Source organism: Primulina huaijiensis, chromosome 10, assembly GCF_012295235.1.
Source record: "Primulina huaijiensis isolate GDHJ02 chromosome 10, ASM1229523v2, whole genome shotgun sequence".
Taxonomy (NCBI): domain Eukaryota; kingdom Viridiplantae; phylum Streptophyta; class Magnoliopsida; order Lamiales; family Gesneriaceae; genus Primulina; species Primulina huaijiensis.
In genome coordinates, this window is record NC_133315.1 from 4,356,238 (window position 1) to 4,376,425 (window position 20,188).

The 20,188-nt window shown below is 34.7% G+C and overlaps 1 protein-coding gene across 4 annotated transcripts; it reads right to left on the bottom strand.

Moving 5' to 3' along the window:
* Window positions 1-8,308: 8,308 nt before the first annotated feature.
* LOC140986115 (transcriptional corepressor LEUNIG_HOMOLOG-like) lies at window positions 8,309-17,926 on the bottom strand. Of its 4 annotated transcripts, none has more exons than XM_073454124.1 (19): window positions 17,669-17,926; window positions 17,418-17,475; window positions 17,163-17,224; window positions 16,966-17,063; window positions 16,754-16,863; window positions 16,360-16,652; window positions 16,188-16,263; window positions 15,975-16,086; window positions 14,699-14,748; window positions 14,367-14,615; window positions 13,407-13,478; window positions 12,987-13,205; window positions 10,550-10,688; window positions 10,367-10,473; window positions 10,025-10,174; window positions 9,633-9,788; window positions 9,398-9,517; window positions 9,112-9,309; window positions 8,309-8,689 (listed from the first exon to the last, which is right to left on the bottom strand). In XM_073454124.1, exons 3-19 carry the CDS (start codon window positions 17,192-17,194, stop codon window positions 8,546-8,548), a joined length of 2,325 nt encoding a protein of 774 aa, XP_073310225.1. In that variant the 5' UTR covers window positions 17,195-17,224; window positions 17,418-17,475; window positions 17,669-17,926; the 3' UTR covers window positions 8,309-8,545. The 4 variants fall into 4 exon arrangements, with proteins under 4 accessions (XP_073310225.1, XP_073310223.1, XP_073310224.1 ...); XM_073454122.1 differs by having other exon boundaries at window positions 17,163-17,239; XM_073454123.1 differs by having other exon boundaries at window positions 17,163-17,239; window positions 17,765-17,925.
* Between the last annotated feature and the right edge of the window lie 2,262 nt (window positions 17,927-20,188).

The window sequence follows — 20,188 nt, forward strand, 5'->3', positions numbered from 1 at the left end:
ACAATATATGAACATGATCAGCCATAAGTCAAACCTAACCTGAATGTAAATTTTGAAAACAAGGCCAAGCATATAGGTTTAGGCTATGTTGAACCAGAGAGTTCTAAGTACAACCAAACATGGCTAAAATGCAGACAAATTCAAGCTGTTCACACTAGCTCAAATTGGTCTCGCAATAAGCCAAGTCCAACTAGAAATTACTCTATGAAAGGGAAACCTAGCCGTTACCACAATTGTAGACCGATTCAAAATAGATATAAACTGAATGGGAAGAATGAACGACTTAAACAACATCTAGTTAAAGAGAGAGCACAACACACAAAACACACATGCTCCCACTCTTTTGGATACACACACTATTATGCATGTTAGGTTAATTCAAGTGTGGGTCTCAAAAAAATTAATCCGTTCATGAACCGACTAGATTTGGTACTAAAAGTTCTATTTGATTGATTGAAGGTCTTAAAAGAGAAGCTTATCAAAGAATCAATATGGTATCTTTACAGTGGATGTTTCAAATATATTACTGCTGATGTCAAGCTTCTATATGAATTCATTGACTACAAAGGGCCATGAATCACATTTGGGGACAAATCTAAGGGAAAGGCCGGAGATAAGAGTAAGATTATCCAAGGAAAGGTAATTATGAAAGATGTTTTATTAGTTGAAAAATTGTGCAATAACTTGATAAGTATAAGCAAACTATAAAACAATAGATACTCTGTTGAGTTTTACAAACACATGTGCACATTTAAATCCACAAATGGAGATGTCATGTTAACTGGAGTAAGAGAACAAAACACTTATAAAAGTTAGTTGGAATGATAATAACTTGATGCTTATACATGTTTCGTTGTTTCGCATGGTGATAAACAAACTAATCACTTAAAGTTCATATCTATTGCCACTCTGATTAAACAAGAATTGGTTTATAGTTTACCTAAGATTGAATTTGCCAAAGATAAGGTCTGTTCTACATGTTAGTTAGAAAAACAGATCAGATAGACATGGAAGAAAAAAAGAGGTAGTGCCACAACTCAATTTTTTGAACTTCTTCGTATGGACTTATTTGGTCCAATGCCCATAATGAGATTGAGGCAAAATAAGTATACTCTGGTAATCATTGACAACTTCTCAAGATATACGTGGGTCATATTACTGAGTTCTAAAGCTCAGAACGGTGGCCAACTTATCAAGATATTAAAGCATCTTTAAAATGAGATAACCTTTGTAACGTCTCAAAAATTTAAAGGTCCACGTGAACCAGATGCATGCAAGTTATCAAATTTCTTANCGCTGGATTATTTTAAAATTGACGTACGATTTTGTGGTTGACAATTTATNTATAAGGAAATATCAACCTGAGTTTAATTCTTTTATCATAGAAAGGATCAAATTGATAATAATCAGGCTTGTTTTAACCGTGGAATAATGGGCATTTTATTGCAAAATTCAACATGTCTAAGAAAGATGATAAGTAGCAATTTGAGAAGAGACGATCCAAAGATGAAAAAAGATCTTATAATAAGAAGAAAGATCAAAAGATGCTTGTTGTTAAGTATAGCAAAAGCAAATGAGTTGAATCGGATTTAGTAACTTCTACCTCATAGACTTTTTCTAGCGAGAATGAAGAAAAACAAGCTCAATGCCTCTTGGTAGATGTCGACCTGGAAACTGCAGAACTCGAGCTGGAAATTGCAAATGAAAATATGTTATTTGACTTTGATTATGATGAATTTACACAAGTGGATCTTGTCGCGGAATTGCATAACATGGTAGACGAGTATAAAAGACTTTTGCAATCATTCGAGAAAGTTAATGCAGAAAAAAAAAAGCCCGATTGATGAGTCAAAAAACTCTAGCTGCTCAAAATGAAAGAAACTTGACGGCCTGAGGATGAAACATAATATTTTAGCGACTAAGAATGATGACATGGAAAAATTGTTCCACGTAACTATCAACGAGAATAAATTATTGAAACAATTAGTCAATTCTTGGAACAAATCTTCAGCTTCCATTGAGAAGAAGCATGAGTTAAAAAAACCTATCGGAGACAGAATTGCTTAGGGTTTGGAAACAAGGAATATAATTCTTTTGAGGCAGGTACTTAATAATCTCTTTGATAAAGTCAAGTTTAAAATGATAAATTTTGTTTGGTTCAACACAATATATGAACATGATCAGCCATAAGTCAAACCTAACCTGAATGTAAATTTTGAAAACAAGGCCAAGCATATAGGTTTAGGCTATGTTGAACCAGAGAGTTCTAAGTACAACCAAACATGGCTAAAATGCAGACAAATTCAAGCTGTTCACACTAGCTCAAATTGGTCTCGCAATAAGCCAAGTCCAACTAGAAATTACTCTATGAAAGGGAAACCTAGCCGTTACCACAATTGTAGACCGATTCAAAATAGATATAAACTGAATGGGAAGAATGAACGACTTAAACAACATCTAGTTAAAGAGAGAGCACAACACACAAAACACACATGCTCCCACTCTTTTGGATACACACACTATTATGCATGTTAGGTTAATTCAAGTGTGGGTCTCAAAAAAATTAATCCGTTCATGAACCGACTAGATTTGGTACTAAAAGTTCTATTTGATTGATTGAAGGTCTTAAAAGAGAAGCTTATCAAAGAATCAATATGGTATCTTTACAGTGGATGTTTCAAATATATTACTGCTGATGTCAAGCTTCTATATGAATTCATTGACTACAAAGGGCCATGAATCACATTTGGGGACAAATCTAAGGGAAAGGCCGGAGATAAGAGTAAGATTATCCAAGGAAAGGTAATTATGAAAGATGTTTTATTAGTTGAAAAATTGTGCAATAACTTGATAAGTATAAGCAAACTATAAAACAATAGATACTCTGTTGAGTTTTACAAACACATGTGCACATTTAAATCCACAAATGGAGATGTCATGTTAACTGGAGTAAGAGAACAAAACACTTATAAAAGTTAGTTGGAATGATAATAACTTGATGCTTATACATGTTTCGTTGTTTCGCATGGTGATAAACAAACTAATCACTTAAAGTTCATATCTATTGCCACTCTGATTAAACAAGAATTGGTTTATAGTTTACCTAAGATTGAATTTGCCAAAGATAAGGTCTGTTCTACATGTTAGTTAGAAAAACAGATCAGATAGACATGGAAGAAAAAAAGAGGTAGTGCCACAACTCAATTTTTTGAACTTCTTGGTATGGACTTATTTGGTCCAATGCCCATAATGAGATTGAGGCAAAATAAGTATACTCTGGTAATCATTGACAACTTCTCAAGATATACGTGGGTCATATTACTGAGTTCTAAAGCTCAGAACGGTGGCCAACTTATCAAGATATTAAAGCATCTTTAAAATGAGATAACCTTTGTAACGTCTCAAAAATTTAAAGGTCCACGTGAACCAGATGCATGCAAGTTATCAAATTTCTTAGGTATTTTAATTAATTATTTTTAATGTATTTAATGCATGTTTGTGACATGAATATATGTTTTATTGCATAGTTTATTAAAGTTTCATGCATAAGGACTTTTAGTAGTTTTCGCACTCAAACGAGGAATGGAGACCGGAGATAATTAAGGAAAAAATATTTTTATTAAATAATTATTTTTAATTATTTAATATATGGAGTAATAAGTGAGATTTTCGAAAATGGACCTTGGTGGACTATTTTTACTCGTCGATATATGGTGTAATAAGTGAGATTTTCGAAAATGGACCTTGGTGGACTATTTTTACTTGTCGGGTCATATTTTTAATCGGTATGCAAAATTTAACGAATCGGGGGACTTTTCGAGGGTTCATGCAATATTTTCAAAAACGTACCTAAACAAAATATTTTTTCGAGAGGATTCTTGAGCTTAATGGGATTATGTTGTTGTTTAATGGGCCCAAAACCACTTTAACACCTTTAATTATTATTATTGACCCATTAGTGTATAATTAAATTGATCTAAATACACTAATCAAACCCTAAACCCCTCCCATATCACACGGCCGCCCCTCCCCCATAGCAGCAGCTGCCATTCGAAATTTTCCTTCAACAAATCGCCGAAATTCTCCAAGGTTTTCAAGAAAGCTCCTTCCCCGCCTCTCCGGTGCAAGTTCTACACATATATCTCAAGGTTTTCGAGCGTAATAACGTAAAAGCACGCCATAAATATCTCTTTACTCATCATTCACGCTATTATATGCTGATGTGCGTGGGTTTTCATAAGTAATGCATATATTTTTTATGTTGCATCGTTTTAGTGCGGAAATAAACTGACTGACAGATTGAATACTCAAGGAATAACTGAAATAAAGAACACAAAAGATTTTACTGATGTTCAGAGACTTCAAATGCTCCTACGTCACCCTTTCTATCACAATGATATGATTTTCACAAAAAAGCTTTGACTGATTATAGAAACTGTAATAACACATTTCAGTTTGGTCTTAAACACTGCCAAACTGAAACTCTTAGTATCTTTATAATTTATCAGTATACAACTGATTTTTATATTTTAGCACAACTGATCTTAAGAGATCGAATACAACAATGTAATGTGCTAGTGCTTTTGCTCAGATGATAACCTGAAAGCTATGAATGCTTCTGTTAGGTGTGAGATTTTCTGTATGAGTATCGAAACTGAACTTGTAAGCTTGAATTCAAAATTCTCTCAGGATAATTGTGCAAAAGTCCTTGTTTCAGCTGAATTCCACGGTAAAGCCCGGTAACAGTGAATGTGTTTAAATGACTTATATCCGCTGATTTGTCCTTTCTGAACGTGTCAATATTCTTCTGACAATAGTACACTGTGACATTCTGATATGTGAGTTCCAGTCTGCTTTTGTACAATTTGTCAGTTATTGGCTACGCTCTTAACCGATGACATGTCAAAATGACTATTAGTTCACTATATAGCCAATCAGTTGAGCTGACTGTATAACTGATAGTTCAGTTATCTATACAGATTCAGTTAGCTTCGATCAGTTCGATTGCCTTCGATTATTTAACACATTAATTATCAGTTCGGGCAACTTCAGTTTAATATCGAATTAATTCAGTTGAGTCGATCAGTTCTGCAATCTTCAACAGCTTTATTTGTCAAACTCCGAAATTCTAATTCCAACAGGTACAATAATGGACGTTGCAGCTGAGCTAAAAGAGGAAAGCTTCCAGAACAGTTGTCAGAATGAAGAGACATATCATAAGGAAGCACATGCAAATACAACAGACATTATTATTGAATCTTCATGTACGGTCAGCTAAGAGACTATAAATACCAGATCAAAACCATTGAAGAACAAGCCGAACTACAACAAAATACTAGTGTATGAAGAAAACAAATGGCACACTCATTTCATATCAGCTTACTAGAAGCAGTTAGCACAATTGTGTGAGAACACCTTCGTGTTGTATTGATTAGACCAGTTCTCACACATTCACTCACATATACAGAGAGTTGAGCTTATTGTTTAGCTGAGTGAGTCTTCACACAAATACATTAAACATTGTGTTTGTAGTCTTAGAATAATAGGCGTTAAACATTATGCAGATTGTGAGGTGCTGCCAGCAATCTTGAGTGCTAGGAGTTTTAGTTTGGTGTTGCCTTTCTCGAGTGGATTTGTACAAGTTGTTGTATAAATCAAAGTCTTCTAATGGATTCTACCCAAGGTGGTAGAAGGGTGAGTATGAGCAGTTGAAGTCTCCGAACATCCATATACATATCATGTGTCTTTAACTGTTTAACTATTGTTTTAAAATTGATTTGATCGGTTCAGCTGATATCAGTTCAGTTCTTCCTATAACTGTACTAATACATGCCCAAACTGATTTCTCTTATTTCATTTATTCAGTTTACACAAGCTAAAAGCTTTAAAATGTTCAGTTTTCTTAACGAATGATTATTTCGAGTGTCTTCCGCTTGGTTTGAAAACTAAACTCGATTTAATTCATCGGTGTATTTATTTTTAGAACACAAGCTATTGCAGCTTATGGAGAATATTGTGTTTGAAGCACCTTTAAGGGTGGCAAAACTGATCCTTTGCTATATGTTCACATCAGATCTTCAAGGATTAATTCGTGATACCTTAACCAACTCTAACAGTTCAAAGCAATCGTTAAAAGTATTGTATCTGCTAAACCTAAGGTTCTTAAACAACCAAAAATTGTAAGTAATCAATAAGATTTTCGATTTAAGCATCATAAGTCTTAATCGAAGTGGTTTGTATAAGAGTATTCTAATCAAAATCTTTTAGTGAAATCCTTCCTAAGTGAAAGAATGAGTAACGTAGGAGACTTACACACTTATCTTATTTGCTTCCTTATTTCTAACCACATTGTTAATTGTTGTTTGCATCGAATATATATAACATCACTAGTCTAGCTGGATCGTTTTTGCACTTATTTATTTTAATTGGTCTAACTCAGTCTTGCCATTCAAGAAAGTGTTTAATAGCAAAAAAATTGAAAGCCAGCTCAACCTTGCAAATTTTTTTTTTTAAAAAATTTATTCATCTCTCTAAACGCTATTTCAATCTTTACACTTTCAACCATATTTTATGTATTCGTGTTAATTTGATTTTTACTCCATGATATCATTAATTCGTTACTTCATTAAACACCCATCTACCATAATAAAATTAAATATCTTTTTTTTTTAAATAATTAATGGCGATCAAAAGTTGAATCTTATGAATTTAAATAAATATATTACACGAGAAATCTAAATAAGTGTGAATTAAATAATCGGAGAGATAATCATTACTATTTTGAATTTAGAAAACAGTTTTAATTGGAATGCTAAAAATGCTTGTCAGGGTATCTCCCATCTTTACATCAAAATGGTGAAAAAATTGACTCCAATGGAGGCTGCGCTATTTTTTTTTAATTTTTTTGTTTTAATTATTATAAATATGTATTAATTTTATTATTTATTTTTAAATATGAATATTATTTAAATAATAATAAAATATTTATTTTATTATTTTAATAATGAGACACTAAACATAAAAATTTAAAATAATAATTATTGATTTTTTAAATATTTATTTATTTTAATTATTAATAATTAAAGAATAATTTGATTTAATGATTTATAAATAATATAAATAAAAAAAATATTTCGAGAATATTCTTTGTTGTGTAATATTTGAAGTAAATGAGTTGGAGATAGATGTTGTATTTGGTGCAAAAATCGTACTATTTTAATGTAAAATTTACACAAAAATAGATTTTGTGATTGGAGATGGGCTGAGGGACTCAACTGTCCTTTTTGTGCTATTCTAACGATATGTCGAGGGATTAAACGAACTTTTGTGATGTCTATTCTAATTATATGTTTAAGTATATAAATGAGTCAAGCCGAGTTGTATCAGTTATGAGCTCGACAAGTTTAAGGAGGAATTTTATCATTTTATAGAATTTCAATATCTTCTCTTTTACTCAAATATCGATGTGCGACAATTCAAGTTGTCTTCTAATGCTTGAGTTATTGTACGCTCACGTCCAAAAAAACTAACCGAGCTCGAGCCACATAAACGAGCCGAACTCGAGCTCGGCTCGATAAAATTGTCAAACTCGAAATCGGGTTCGAGCTTTGAACGACAAACTTAACAAACGATTCCAAGCTTGTGTACAATAAATATCCACAATTAAATCAGCATTCAATGCACTGATAAAAAAAAAAGCCAAAGAAAATTTGTAATATCCGTCCGTATGTTTCAGTTCGAAATTTTGGTATGCTATAATATCAAAATTTAGATTTTACGATGTATTTTTCAATTTGGTAATTTGAATTGAGAGTGCTCATGTAAGATGTGATACACTGACTCCGTGTTGATGTCATGTCATAAAATAAATAAAAATTAAAATAAAAACACAAACTAAAAAATAAATATAAACTTAATAGTTATTATTTTATATTATACAACTCTCCTGATGTCAGACAAATTGGGCCCACACTACATATGATGGCGAATCTCTAACAATATTTTATGCAATTAATGTGTTATTCTTAAAAGTACTTGCTCCAATGAAATGAAAAAGGAATCTTTCTGTCTCCCGCCAAAACCATGCACCCTCGTTTGTCCACACATAATAATATCCAAAAGGGAAACCTATATTTTTATTTGAGGAAGGGGTGAAATAAAAATATTTTTTTTTTTGATATCTTAATCTAAGAGATAAGAAAACTCGAACATGAGTCAATATATAAAAAATTCCGGTGAGATCATTTGGTCAAGCTCTCGGTCTCGGGTGAAATAAAATATTTTGATCAAGCTGTAGCCGGTAATCTGCTTGGATATCATCAGTGCTTTTCCCTCCCCAATATTAAAGAAAACCAGCTACGCAGAAATCAACAATGTGCTATTAGATATCAAACCTTTTACACAATTAATGATCTTGCATCAAACAGTATGGTCGATATGCTTCCAACTCGCTAAACTTTCACAAACATTATGTTAATTTATATATAACTTAAAAGTTCCCGAGACATGTCAACAATCCCAATTGCTTGTTAATTTTTTCTCACTTTTATTTCCATAACTTAATAGAACTGTCGTGGCTTGCGGAGGCGACCATTCCAGTCAGAGGTGACTGTGCCAACGCAGCGATTATGTTCTCGTGGGCAGCAACTGTCATGCTTTTGTTCTCGGCCATGTTCCACAACTCCAGAGTCTACACCAAGTTAAAGGGGTGGTGTTGAAATATATTAAAAAGGTTATGCATGATGTTTTAAAAATGCAAGTTCCGAGCCTGGGGGGATTCAAGAATTTTAGAAGGGAATCTAATAATTCCTTTTTCCCAAAGGGGCGGAGGTAATCTAATGTTAACATTCTCAGTCCAGATCATAGGTCATCACTGAGTATGGATTTCTGTATAATTTACATGACCTAGTCAAAAGCTCAAGTCCTAACACTGGACTTTTTGAGTTCATCACCAAGAAATTAGGGTAATGTAACATAATACATTATGAAACTCAGATGCAGGATTAGTTGGCAGGAAAACATGGACACGATTGGCATCCCCAAATATAGTCTGATTAAACAGATCGTTGTGTGCAGCTGCATGTGTGTGTGTAAGAGAGGGGATGGCCTTACTCGCAGTCCGCCAATGACCAAGAGGGATGTATAGCTTGGGTGAAAAACACATGAATGGAACCGATTCCCATTGGAATTGAGCTCATGAATGAACTCTCCAGAGGCTAGTGACCAAACTTTAATGCTGTCCTCACTAACGGAAGCCAGCAGATCACCACTAAGGTCCCAGCACAAGTAGTTCACCACACCAGAATGCCCCTAATGAATCACCAAAAACTTTCGTGACACAACAAAGACTTCCACGGTATAACCTTGGAATGACAGACACATGAGAATGCATACAAACCTGGAAAGAATGTGTTTGTCTGTCATTTTCAACATCAAATATGGAAACCACCTTATCCGATGCCGCGGCTAATAGATGTCCGCTTATTGGTTGAAATCGAACTTGTGCGCTGCCTCCTTGCTACACCAACCAACCAAGACAAGCAAAACCAGAATTATAAAAGCAATTTAGAAAACAAAAAATAGTATTTATGGTGGGAAAAATAAAATTCAAATATGGCTATTCAATGACAGACCTTTGAAATACGAGTGCATGAAAATGGACTAATATTCCAATAGCGAATTTCATTGTTACTATCACAGAAACAAAAAAGATCATTCTTCTTAGGATGGAAATCCAGGGACATGACATGGGAAGTATGCCCAGTATAAGCATTCAGGCAGTAGCTTGGCTGCGTAAAAGATTGAAATAAAGTAAATACTTACAGTTGCAAAATGCAATACAGGTTTTTTTAAAAAAATATAATGGATTCAGTATACTCGGGTGGTGGATAAAGTTTCAAAGGTGAAAGTAGCTGAGAAATAAGTAACATACAAATGTGCTAGTGCGTATCTCATAGTTTTTATCGCACAAGGTTAATTCAAAAGTATAAACTTAAATTCAAGTAAAGGCAAGAGGGATTAATACATTAGCTGCATCCCACAATCTCACAGACTTATCGAATGAAGCTGTTGCAAGTTGAGTAGAATTTGGCCTGAAGCGAACGTCTGTAATTAAGTGCTGATGTTCTTCTGGCGTGCTTTCTGTATGCAGAGTATCCATGTTCCAAAGGACAGCCTAATGCAAGTAATAACAGATGTATAATTAAAATATAATTGAAATATTATGTATGTGGTGCACTAACACTATGTGTTAAATTGAAAATCAGGAGACTTAATGCAATGACACACAACAATAGAAGACAGCAAGTGGTGTACAATAACACTTTGTGTTATACAGCCCCATGAACACTGGACGACAGGATTATACCTTTTTGTCATGCCCAGCACTGGCTAACAACTTCCCATCGGAGGAGAAATGGCAACAGGTCACCTTATTCCTTGTCCGAAAGCAACTAACTTCCCCAAATGTAAAACCTGAGATTAAGCTGTAAATGACAAAATACATTTAACCAAACAGCAGATTCAAACATGGGGCATTTGATGTGAACACCTTTTGAGGTCTCTGTTTTATGCACATTCAGGGTTTGTTTCAAAGAGCTATATAAATTTCCATCTCCTCCATCATTTGATAAAAACGACTCGACATTATCTTCAAGGGAACCAATGTCTCCAAAATTCTCCAAGTCATCCTTTGAAAGATAAGAAATTATGAATTAAATGGCAACATAGCGCCTAGTCCTCATCAGGCTCATCGAATTTCACAAGTTAATCCATAATACCAGCTCAATACTAGAAAGCTGAAACATCTTTATATGACAAAAAAGCCTTGGCACAATCATATGAAAATATCAATTGGATACTCAAAAACAGTTAGTCACACAAGAATAACATAGCTAAGTACAACACCGTTAGAGTAGGTACCCAATAAGTCAACTGTAGTCTCGAGCTTTATTGTATCTTATGTTAAATACGATATTTATTTTAAAAATATTTTACATTTTATTCATTCTTTCATTTGCTTTATCTGTATACCCATGCATGTTTGCATAGATAAAGACTTTGAATATACTATGGTACAATGAGCTCGTGCATATGATGACGATCATGAAACACATTTAAAAGTCACTATATATTCTAAACATTTTTCTAGTTGATTCAGCTACCTAAAATAAGAATAAAAGTTGCTCGATCTTGAAACTAGCATCTGTGATTTTATGTACTACGTCTCATTAGTAAGAACATGGAGATGTTCAATCACAAAAGATGAGTGCTCATCGAAAAGCTTGTGAGCATGGACACGATCATTCCGAGCGAGTTGTCTACAGACATACTACTTCTGTCGCATAGTGAATTTCAATATGACAAAGCTCGAGGCCAGCTTTGACCACCATAAAGAAAGAAAAGTCTGTTCTTCTAGTGGAATCTTTGTCTCGGACGAAGAAAGCGCCACAAAATAAGGGAAAGAAGCGTTCTGCCCTTTCCAAGAAGAACAAGTCTAACAAAAAGCGAGCTTCAAAGAACAAAAAAAATCAACCATGCACACTATAACATACTAGACATATTTCTCAAAGAAAAAAAATGCACAAGTTAGTGAGAGATGACATGTTTGAGTTGTGAGACATTAACTCTCTTCATATATGCAAGTCATGTCCGAAAGGAAAATGACCAAAGGAAAGTGGTCAATGAGTTGATGCATAGGATGAGACTGATTACGGTAAGCTCGTATAAGGAACATGTATTGTCTCGAATCATATGAGTTGTGAACCCACGACTAACTGTATCCCCGAACCATTGATGGTCACACAATTATTGATTTCTGTGTTCTTGTTGAGATGGTCAAATTCAAGAGTAGAATTTCGATGGATATCAAACGTTTGGCTTGTAAAAAAGTTTATAGGCGGATTCCATATTTGGAAGTTTTAAAAGTTAACACGACTGCTAAAATTTGCTAAAATTGTGAGAAGAGTGCAACTGCTTGAATTTTGTGAAGGTGTTCAAAAACTGGCAGCTATAAAAAATTTGAGTCAATGGATAGTTGACTTTGACTAGTTGGATTTTATAGAGTTGATTTTGACCTGTTGACTTTTGACTCAGTGGTTTTGAAAAGTTGGACTTCACATCATTATAACGAGCTGTTTACAATCGTCACATCGATTATATTTGGTCGTCAATCGGGATTGTGATGATACCACGATCATCAATTGTTTGATTAATACGCTTAGAATATTCAATTGAAACACTAACTAACAGAAGTCTTAGTCTGTCAAAACACTCGGTATGAGTTTTGACCAGTAGGTGTCCTAATTGGTCAAATTTGTCTAGGATTTTGGAGATCCATGTAGATTTATTATTATTAAGTCTAGAGTTAGACATAATAATATATACACAACACACAAGTTGCAACATACAATACAATAAGATTGGACAAAATTTTTCTCCTCTCTCTTACTCTAAAAATCGGCCACCTTGTTTCTTGAAGAAGAAAATTGGCCGACCATCTCGAGACGCCATCGTACCGCTGCCGCACCACCGTGAGACCGCTGGTGCCGCCGTCGTCTTCTTTTCGTTTCTCAACGCAAGAAATCTTCTAGTTTTTAAAGTACAATCTAGAAGATGAACAAAACAATAAATCTTGGACTTAATATTGGCCATGGAATAGAGAAGTTTTCCTAACAGCTATCTCCATTAATCCCGAAATAGTTGATGTCAAATGATCGATTCACTAAAAGTAACAATAGATAAACAACTTATTGTTGGATTAAAACCATAAGAGTACCCAAGCTATTTTTGTACGAAGAAAATAAAATTTTTGAACTTCCGCAACACTTTGGGCCCGAGAAAACGATACACCAACAAACATACAATTTGTTGCTCAATGTGGGAGAATCAATATTCTGACTGCTGCAAAATTTGTAGGTCAACCAGAAGGTTATGGAAGAAATATTAAAAATACAGAAATGAAGCCTACAAGAAAGAGCTGGGCTTACAAGTTGATTTGTAGATGATGCAATTCCACCAGTACCGTCTGCACCATACATCATCATGCTCTTGGACATGTTGACGTGCTGAAGGCTACTTGCAGGAGTTATACCATCACCAGGTGTGTGTGTTGATTGTGGTGAGCCAGGAGAGGGTCCTACTGTATTTGCAGTACCAGTACTGTTGGCACGCCCTGATGAAGAGTGTTGTTTTCTTTTCCTGTTATTCTGTTTCATGTTAAAGAACATGTCATATGCTTTCTAATCTAAACCAAAATCAAGGATCGCTATGCCTATGAAAGAGTCAGTACAAGGTGATAGTATTTGTTATGTGTGCAGCTATATAATCAGCAAACAGAAGCACATATTTGTAAAATTTATCATTGGTCATCCAACAAACTTTCATCAACTTTACAATAAAGAACTAACCTGTTGCAATTGCTGCTGGTGTTGCTGATCCTGTTGTTGTGAGGAAGACTGCTGCAATTGGGTCATTTTCATCTGTTCATAAAGAAGGAATTTAATAGCAAGGACAATGCTGGTGGAAAACTATCACCTAAATTAGAATGCCACTACTCCTCTTTAGGCTTTAAGAGGCACATCCAATGGAAGAAGTGTAAAAGAGTCAAGTATCTGTCCACCAATTAAGCAGAACTGACCTAAACTTGCATACTCATCAGAAACTAGTTCATGAATAAAATAATTCCACAATCGTCTAGCGTAAGAAAAGGATTGGGGGATGCCCGATGAACGCAGGCATCATTTTAAACAAAAACTTTTAAGAGAAAGAACTTCTAAATTAGCCACAGAAAACACCTGAGTATTTGACATAGTAACTGGTAAAAAAGGGCAGGGAGAAGCATCGGGATAAAATTTTTAAGAAGCATAGTTAGTTGGCTGTTACATATTTGGTCCTCTTATGTGAATTATTAAAACAGTTTTTAGGTCCTGTACCAAGAAATATGATTCTTTCAACCTGTATCTTTTCCTTTCACTACTAAAATCTTGTGTGAGACAACCTCAACTGACAGATTCCAGACTCGAAGAAAATGCGAGCCGACTTCGAGTGTCGAGTACAGCCATATTTTTTCAATGTGGTAAATTTGAGCCAATAATCATCAAACTCTATAATATTTGAGTCCCAGTCAGCCTCAGATAAGCTCACAAAGTCCAATTGTTTAACCTGTTTATATGGGCATGAATCATATCTTGGCTTTACTTTAATTCTCCTCTATCAGCAGATATATTTTCACGAATAGAACATGGTTAGCAAGCAAAAGAATGTTAAACCAATGACCATTATTACCTAAATGGTTACAGCACACATTGATATTTTGGGATCACATGCATGAATATAAGCCAACCATCATGATTTTCAGATATTATAACCTTTGGTGAATTTGATTGTGCTGGAGAGCAAATAGATCCATCATTTCTGGGAGCTTGACTATCTTTTACATTAAAATTACCCCTCGGTAACCCTCCAAAACCATAATTAGTAGAATTTCCAAGGTTGCCTTGTGCCTGTGCTTGTGCCAGAGCCTGCTGTTGTTGTGAAGCAAAGAGAAACTGATTCTGAGTCTGTACACTTGGTTTTTGTACTTGTAAACCCATACTTGGCCGCAACTGATCGATTCCCTACATGTTATGATAAACATAATTTCCACAATGGAAAATTAATCCTGAAAACAATGACAGACAAAAAGCTACAACACACTCACAGTCAGCGGCCAGCCCTTCAATGGTAGACCAGTGACACCTTGATTCAAACCTGAAACAAAATGATTTCTCAATCAAATGATCAGAGAGAATCATCATGAAAAGTTTCTCTTGGGGAATTTCAAGTTCCTTTGCATCATCAGATGCTGTAATTTACCAGACAATTTTTTGCTATTTTTTGGAAATGGTGACGTAATGGTCTCTCTTTAGGCACTGGTAATGAATTTGTTATAGCATGTCGCAAGTCAAAAGAACATCTCTAACCCAATTTTATGATTCAAGGAATGGTATCTATTGCATTTGATTCTCAATCAAATGATCAGATCAGACAGAATCATCATGAAAATTTTCTCTAGGGAAAATTGCAAGTGTTTTTGCATCATTAGATGCTACAATCCATGCAACAAATTTTTGCTATTATTGGAAATGGTGACATGATGGTCTCTCATTAGGCACCAGGCATGAATTTGTTATAGTATTTCGCAAGTCAAAAGAACATCTCTAACCCAATTTTTATGATTCGAGGAAAGGTAGTTAAATAGCTTCTCTCACCACCGTCTAGCTATTGGGCGTACTCACACTACATTCAAACTTGTCTTTTAGAGTTGAATTTCCATTTTAGATGCTTCCTTCGAGTTTGCTATCATTGTTACACAAAATCTATCACTGAAGTTGTAAAGGTAATGCAATAGATACCAATACTATCCATCTATATNCGTGTCATTCTCTTCGGATGGTAAAATGCTATGAAAAATAAAATAATTTTTTTCATTGAAACAAATTGGAATAACTTCTTTTGTAAGTCGACAATGGTGATGCTCTTTTCCAAATCAAGAATAAAATGGAAGGAAACTCAAAATAGTTTTCATATACAAACAAAATCATCATTTATGAACCCAGATACCATAATTGCAGGTACCAAAATGCAAACAATATGTGTCATATGTTTTTAATTTCTTGACCATTAATAATGGGAGTGCACATTTAAGTGTTCATGCCTAGACAAAAGTCCAAAGAGAAGAGTCAACAGTAGAATTCATATATCCAGACCGACAAACATGTTTTGTTCACTGCGCTTTTTATCCATCATGCCAGAAAATTGTCATTATCAAATCGATTTACCAATGCCCGCAACCTGATTATTTTAAACACCAACATCAATATTTCAATTTGACCTTGCATCTGTACAGCAATAACCATTGCCACAAACCACAAAAAATAGCGTAACACACTCTGAGAAGAATACCTAGCTTGTAAAACATTCAGAACTATTATTACCTGCACCACCAAGTCCAGATTTTGACTGCAGAATCGCTTGACCATATATGGATGATGGATCCACGGGTAAAGACTTTTGAGTTGCACTCAAGTTAACTTCCGTTTTAATGTCCTGGAAACACAAAAAGCTACAAGGTTGAGCACATTAAGTTAAGAAAGTAAAAGGGATCAAAACAAAACGGGCCCAACAAGAAAAGATGGTTTAGTAATTACAGGGGCCAGTTGAGGACGTCCTTGAATTTGCTGCAAGGCTGCAGACATGCTCCCAGAATTACCTTGTACCAGTTGTCTGAATCAACCGCTTGGCAAAGAAAATAAGGATCCAATGGGACAGTACAAACACAATTTAAAAACGTGAAATTTAAGAGGTCATATATGGCATTACCCTTGTTGATTTGAAGCTGACTTCAGAAGTGCCATCCTATTTGAATCAATGAGTCCAGGCGATGTCTCCGAATCCATAGAATGGGGATGTTTCATCTGTTCTTCATACATTTTCATCGCCAATACACTGGCAGATGGCTGTCCTATCATCCCATCAGAGTTCATTGGACCGCCGAGGGGAGGATGATTAGGATCCCTTCGCTGTAATTGGGCTTGGGCATTGCGCTGCTGCAAGAGCTGCAATTGATGCATTTGCAACTGTTGTTGCTGCTCCCTTGTTTTGATTTGCTGAGTCTGACATATACAATGGAAATTTTATTGTGCGTATATACATAACATGGATAGCAATACCGAAAGCTAAGGCACCAAGAAAAAATTGCAAAATCATGAGAAACCTCAATGTAGGCAGCCGCTGCCTCTGAGTGCTTCTCGTTTGTTCTTGCAATGAATATGTCCCAAAATACAGACCACCACTCAAAAAGAAATCCTCCAGGGGCATCAATGGCTAAGAGTAGCAGCGAAATAAAAAAGATAAAAAGAAAAATTAGACAGTCTCTTAAACAGAAGTAAACCAAATTACATAATGGAAAATAAAAAAATCTCTTACCTACAGGATCTGTAGCAACTTTTCCCTCTGTCATGAAAGCTTTGGCAGAATTGAACAATTTTCTTTTCAATAAATAATCGTGAATGTAGACATCAAGCCTGGCAAAAAGAATAAACGAGAAGATAATACGTAAGTTTCCTTTCCGAATTCAGCCACAACTGGAAAAAATAAAGAAAACACCCAAAAAAAATATTTACATCTTATCAGCTTCCCAATTACTCTGCGCCATGATTGATACTCAACCCGAATCCAGATAACTCTGCACGGTCACACTCTGCCCACAAAACTCTATTCCGATTAAGTTAACGAAATTTAACAACAAAAAATCGTCACTCAAAGAGCAGATTGTTTGTTAAAAATAAATTACAAGGCTTAAATAAACCCCAAACTAGAATTTTTTTTTTCAAAGTATCTTTTTTTGTTTGACAAAATAAATGTAGTCTTGGATTTACCGCTTTTAAAATATCAGTTCTTGCATTGACGATCCATGCAAAACACCGGACGAAAAACCTAATTCCAGGAAGCTCACAACAAAAACCGCGAAATCAGCCAAATTCACCTGGTTGAAAAGGGTTCTCAACAAAAAAATATATGGAATTTCTCCCAGCTCCGTGCACTTTGTTCCTAAATTCACTTGAGAATAAACAAATTCTTAAAATTCCTCAAAGTTCTCCCCTGAGCAGCTCGGATGCAGAGTTCTTACTAATGTCCTCCCCTCGATCGCGATCTTAGATTAAATCAATTAACGCCGCAAGTATTTCAAGATTACAAAACAATTATAAAGATACACGAATATCACCGTTGTGATTATTCTCAACAATTAGTATTCGAATTCATCAATCTTCCGGAAAAAAAGAAATTTTTTTACGAATTCCAGTGAAGAACGAAGCTCAGTTCACAAAATGAACGAGCGTCGTCAGAAGATAAATATCGTCGAACCGAATGCCTAAAAATAGCTGGAAAAGTGGTCAGGTTAGGATCTGAGCCTCAGGTTTGGACGGGGGAGTATTCACATTTCTGAGTTTGGTTAATTAATTAATAATTAATTAAGCTAAGCGGTAAGCATGGGATCTAATTTCAGGTTTGGATGAAAATATACATTGTATATGATCATAATTCTAAAATCGACTCTTTCGACATGAATATATTACAATTTAGATTTGATTTCGGTCCAAATTTCTATCAATTTTGGTTTCGATTTTGTAATAGAAATGCCAATTTCGGTTCAGATTTCTATCAATTTTATATTATAATTCATCTTTTATGATCAAATGTCGATTTAAATAAAAATTGTGTATGCATATTCACCACACAATTAAATAACATGTTTAGCTTCTACTCAGCTATTGAAAACATCCTCAACTATTTTGATATTTTTTTTATACAAAAATTGTTCAATGATAGATTTATGAACTAGCATCAACTTTAGTCCAACACCCAGCTCATAAAGAGCCTAGGCTCGATTTAAGGCTAGGAGTGGGTATCTGGTGGAGCCTGAGGCCAGGTTTGGTTAAGCTAGTAGCGAGGCATGTTAAATATCGAACAACTAGCCATTCAGTGAATTAGATTAAAAAGGAGGACAAGTCTGTCGGATGCTCTGTGTGTGCTGTAACATGTTCGAGCTTTAGTATTGGTGTCATTTTCACACATTTCTGAGAAAAATATATTAATTAAGCTGTGTTGAAAAATATGAGTTGTAATATTTAAATGTTGAAAATAAAAAATTTGAATGTTGAAAATAAGAGTTGTAAATATTTAAAATTAGTGTGTGATGATGTATGTAATGATATATTTATTTTTGGATTATTTCCAAAGAAATTTTATAAATAGGTCTCTCAATGTGTGAAGAAAACACAATTGAATAGAGAGAAAATTTTATAAAGTGTAGTTTGATATATTTTGAGAGTTTTCAAAATTTTACTTTTTACCGTAAATTTTTACTTCTAACAAATATCTACTTATAATAAATCCAACGATTTCATTTCTCACTCGGATATTTAATTTTCAATTTTTTTTTGTTTTTTGAAAATTACATTAGGACACCTACATTGGTGTTCAAACCCATGTGATGTTAATATCAATGTGAGTGGGTAACCCACTTGTGTCACGTAATGTGAATGTTCAAATGTTTGAATGCGCACATTACTTTAAGGCACGGTCAGGACGTCTAACATTTTCCAGATGTAAAATGACCGTTTTGTCCCTGAAACCCTAACTTTCTCAATTTATCTTTAGACATTAAAACGACGACCCAAATCCATCAAAACTTAACATAACACCTTAAAATACCCAAATGAATATTCTTAGACGTAAAATTTAGCTCCTCGACTAATTTTCCAATTCGTATTTAAAACTTAGACGTACACCTCGATTTTAACCCGAATTAACTCGAAACTTAACCAAACTTTGCCAAACTTATACCATAACTTATCAACACCTAACCATACCCCATACAACCCAAACCAAGCCAATTATAACCCTTGAACATAGAACATTGCTTGAATTTTCTGCACTTAATATCCTAAACCCTAGCTTGCTCGACCTTTGAGCCCTTTAGTCCCTAGCCCTTGGCCGCCAACAGCCCCTACAACACCTTCCTAGGACCATGACCGAAGCCTTAGGACTCTATTGGACCAGCCTTTATAGCCCATGCAAGGCCAGCCCCCCAAACCCTCGAATATACGGTCGTCGACGTGGGGCATGAAGAAGAACAAACGGGCGACGAAGACTCTTTGTTTTTCCTTCTCCAAATTCTCGAAAATAAATGTGTGTTGTGTGTGAAGTTTTCGTCTGGTATGACTCTAAAAAGACTTAGGTTTTCTATTTTATAGATTTTAATTTGCCTGATAATGGGCTTGGGTTTTGGGCTTTCAAGTTTAGGAGTAATTGGGCCTACTCATCCTAGGTATATTAGGCCCAATAATACCTATTTAATTGAAAAATAAAAATTTATAAAAATTAGATTTCAAAAATAATGCATTTGAAATTTTAAAAGTCCCTCGTTTACCCAAAACCGGCTTCTCGGATAAAATCGAGCTCGTCTCTTAAAATAATTTGAACTCTATCATTTTTAGAAAAAATTAATCCTTTTAATCATATTAATAAGCCTTGAAAATATTTATTGAAAAATATCTATTTTGTCTTGATCGTCCCCGGTCTCCTTTCCCCAGCCTATTATCGAATATTCGGGTAAAATTCTTCAATTTCATGAAATCATGCACTT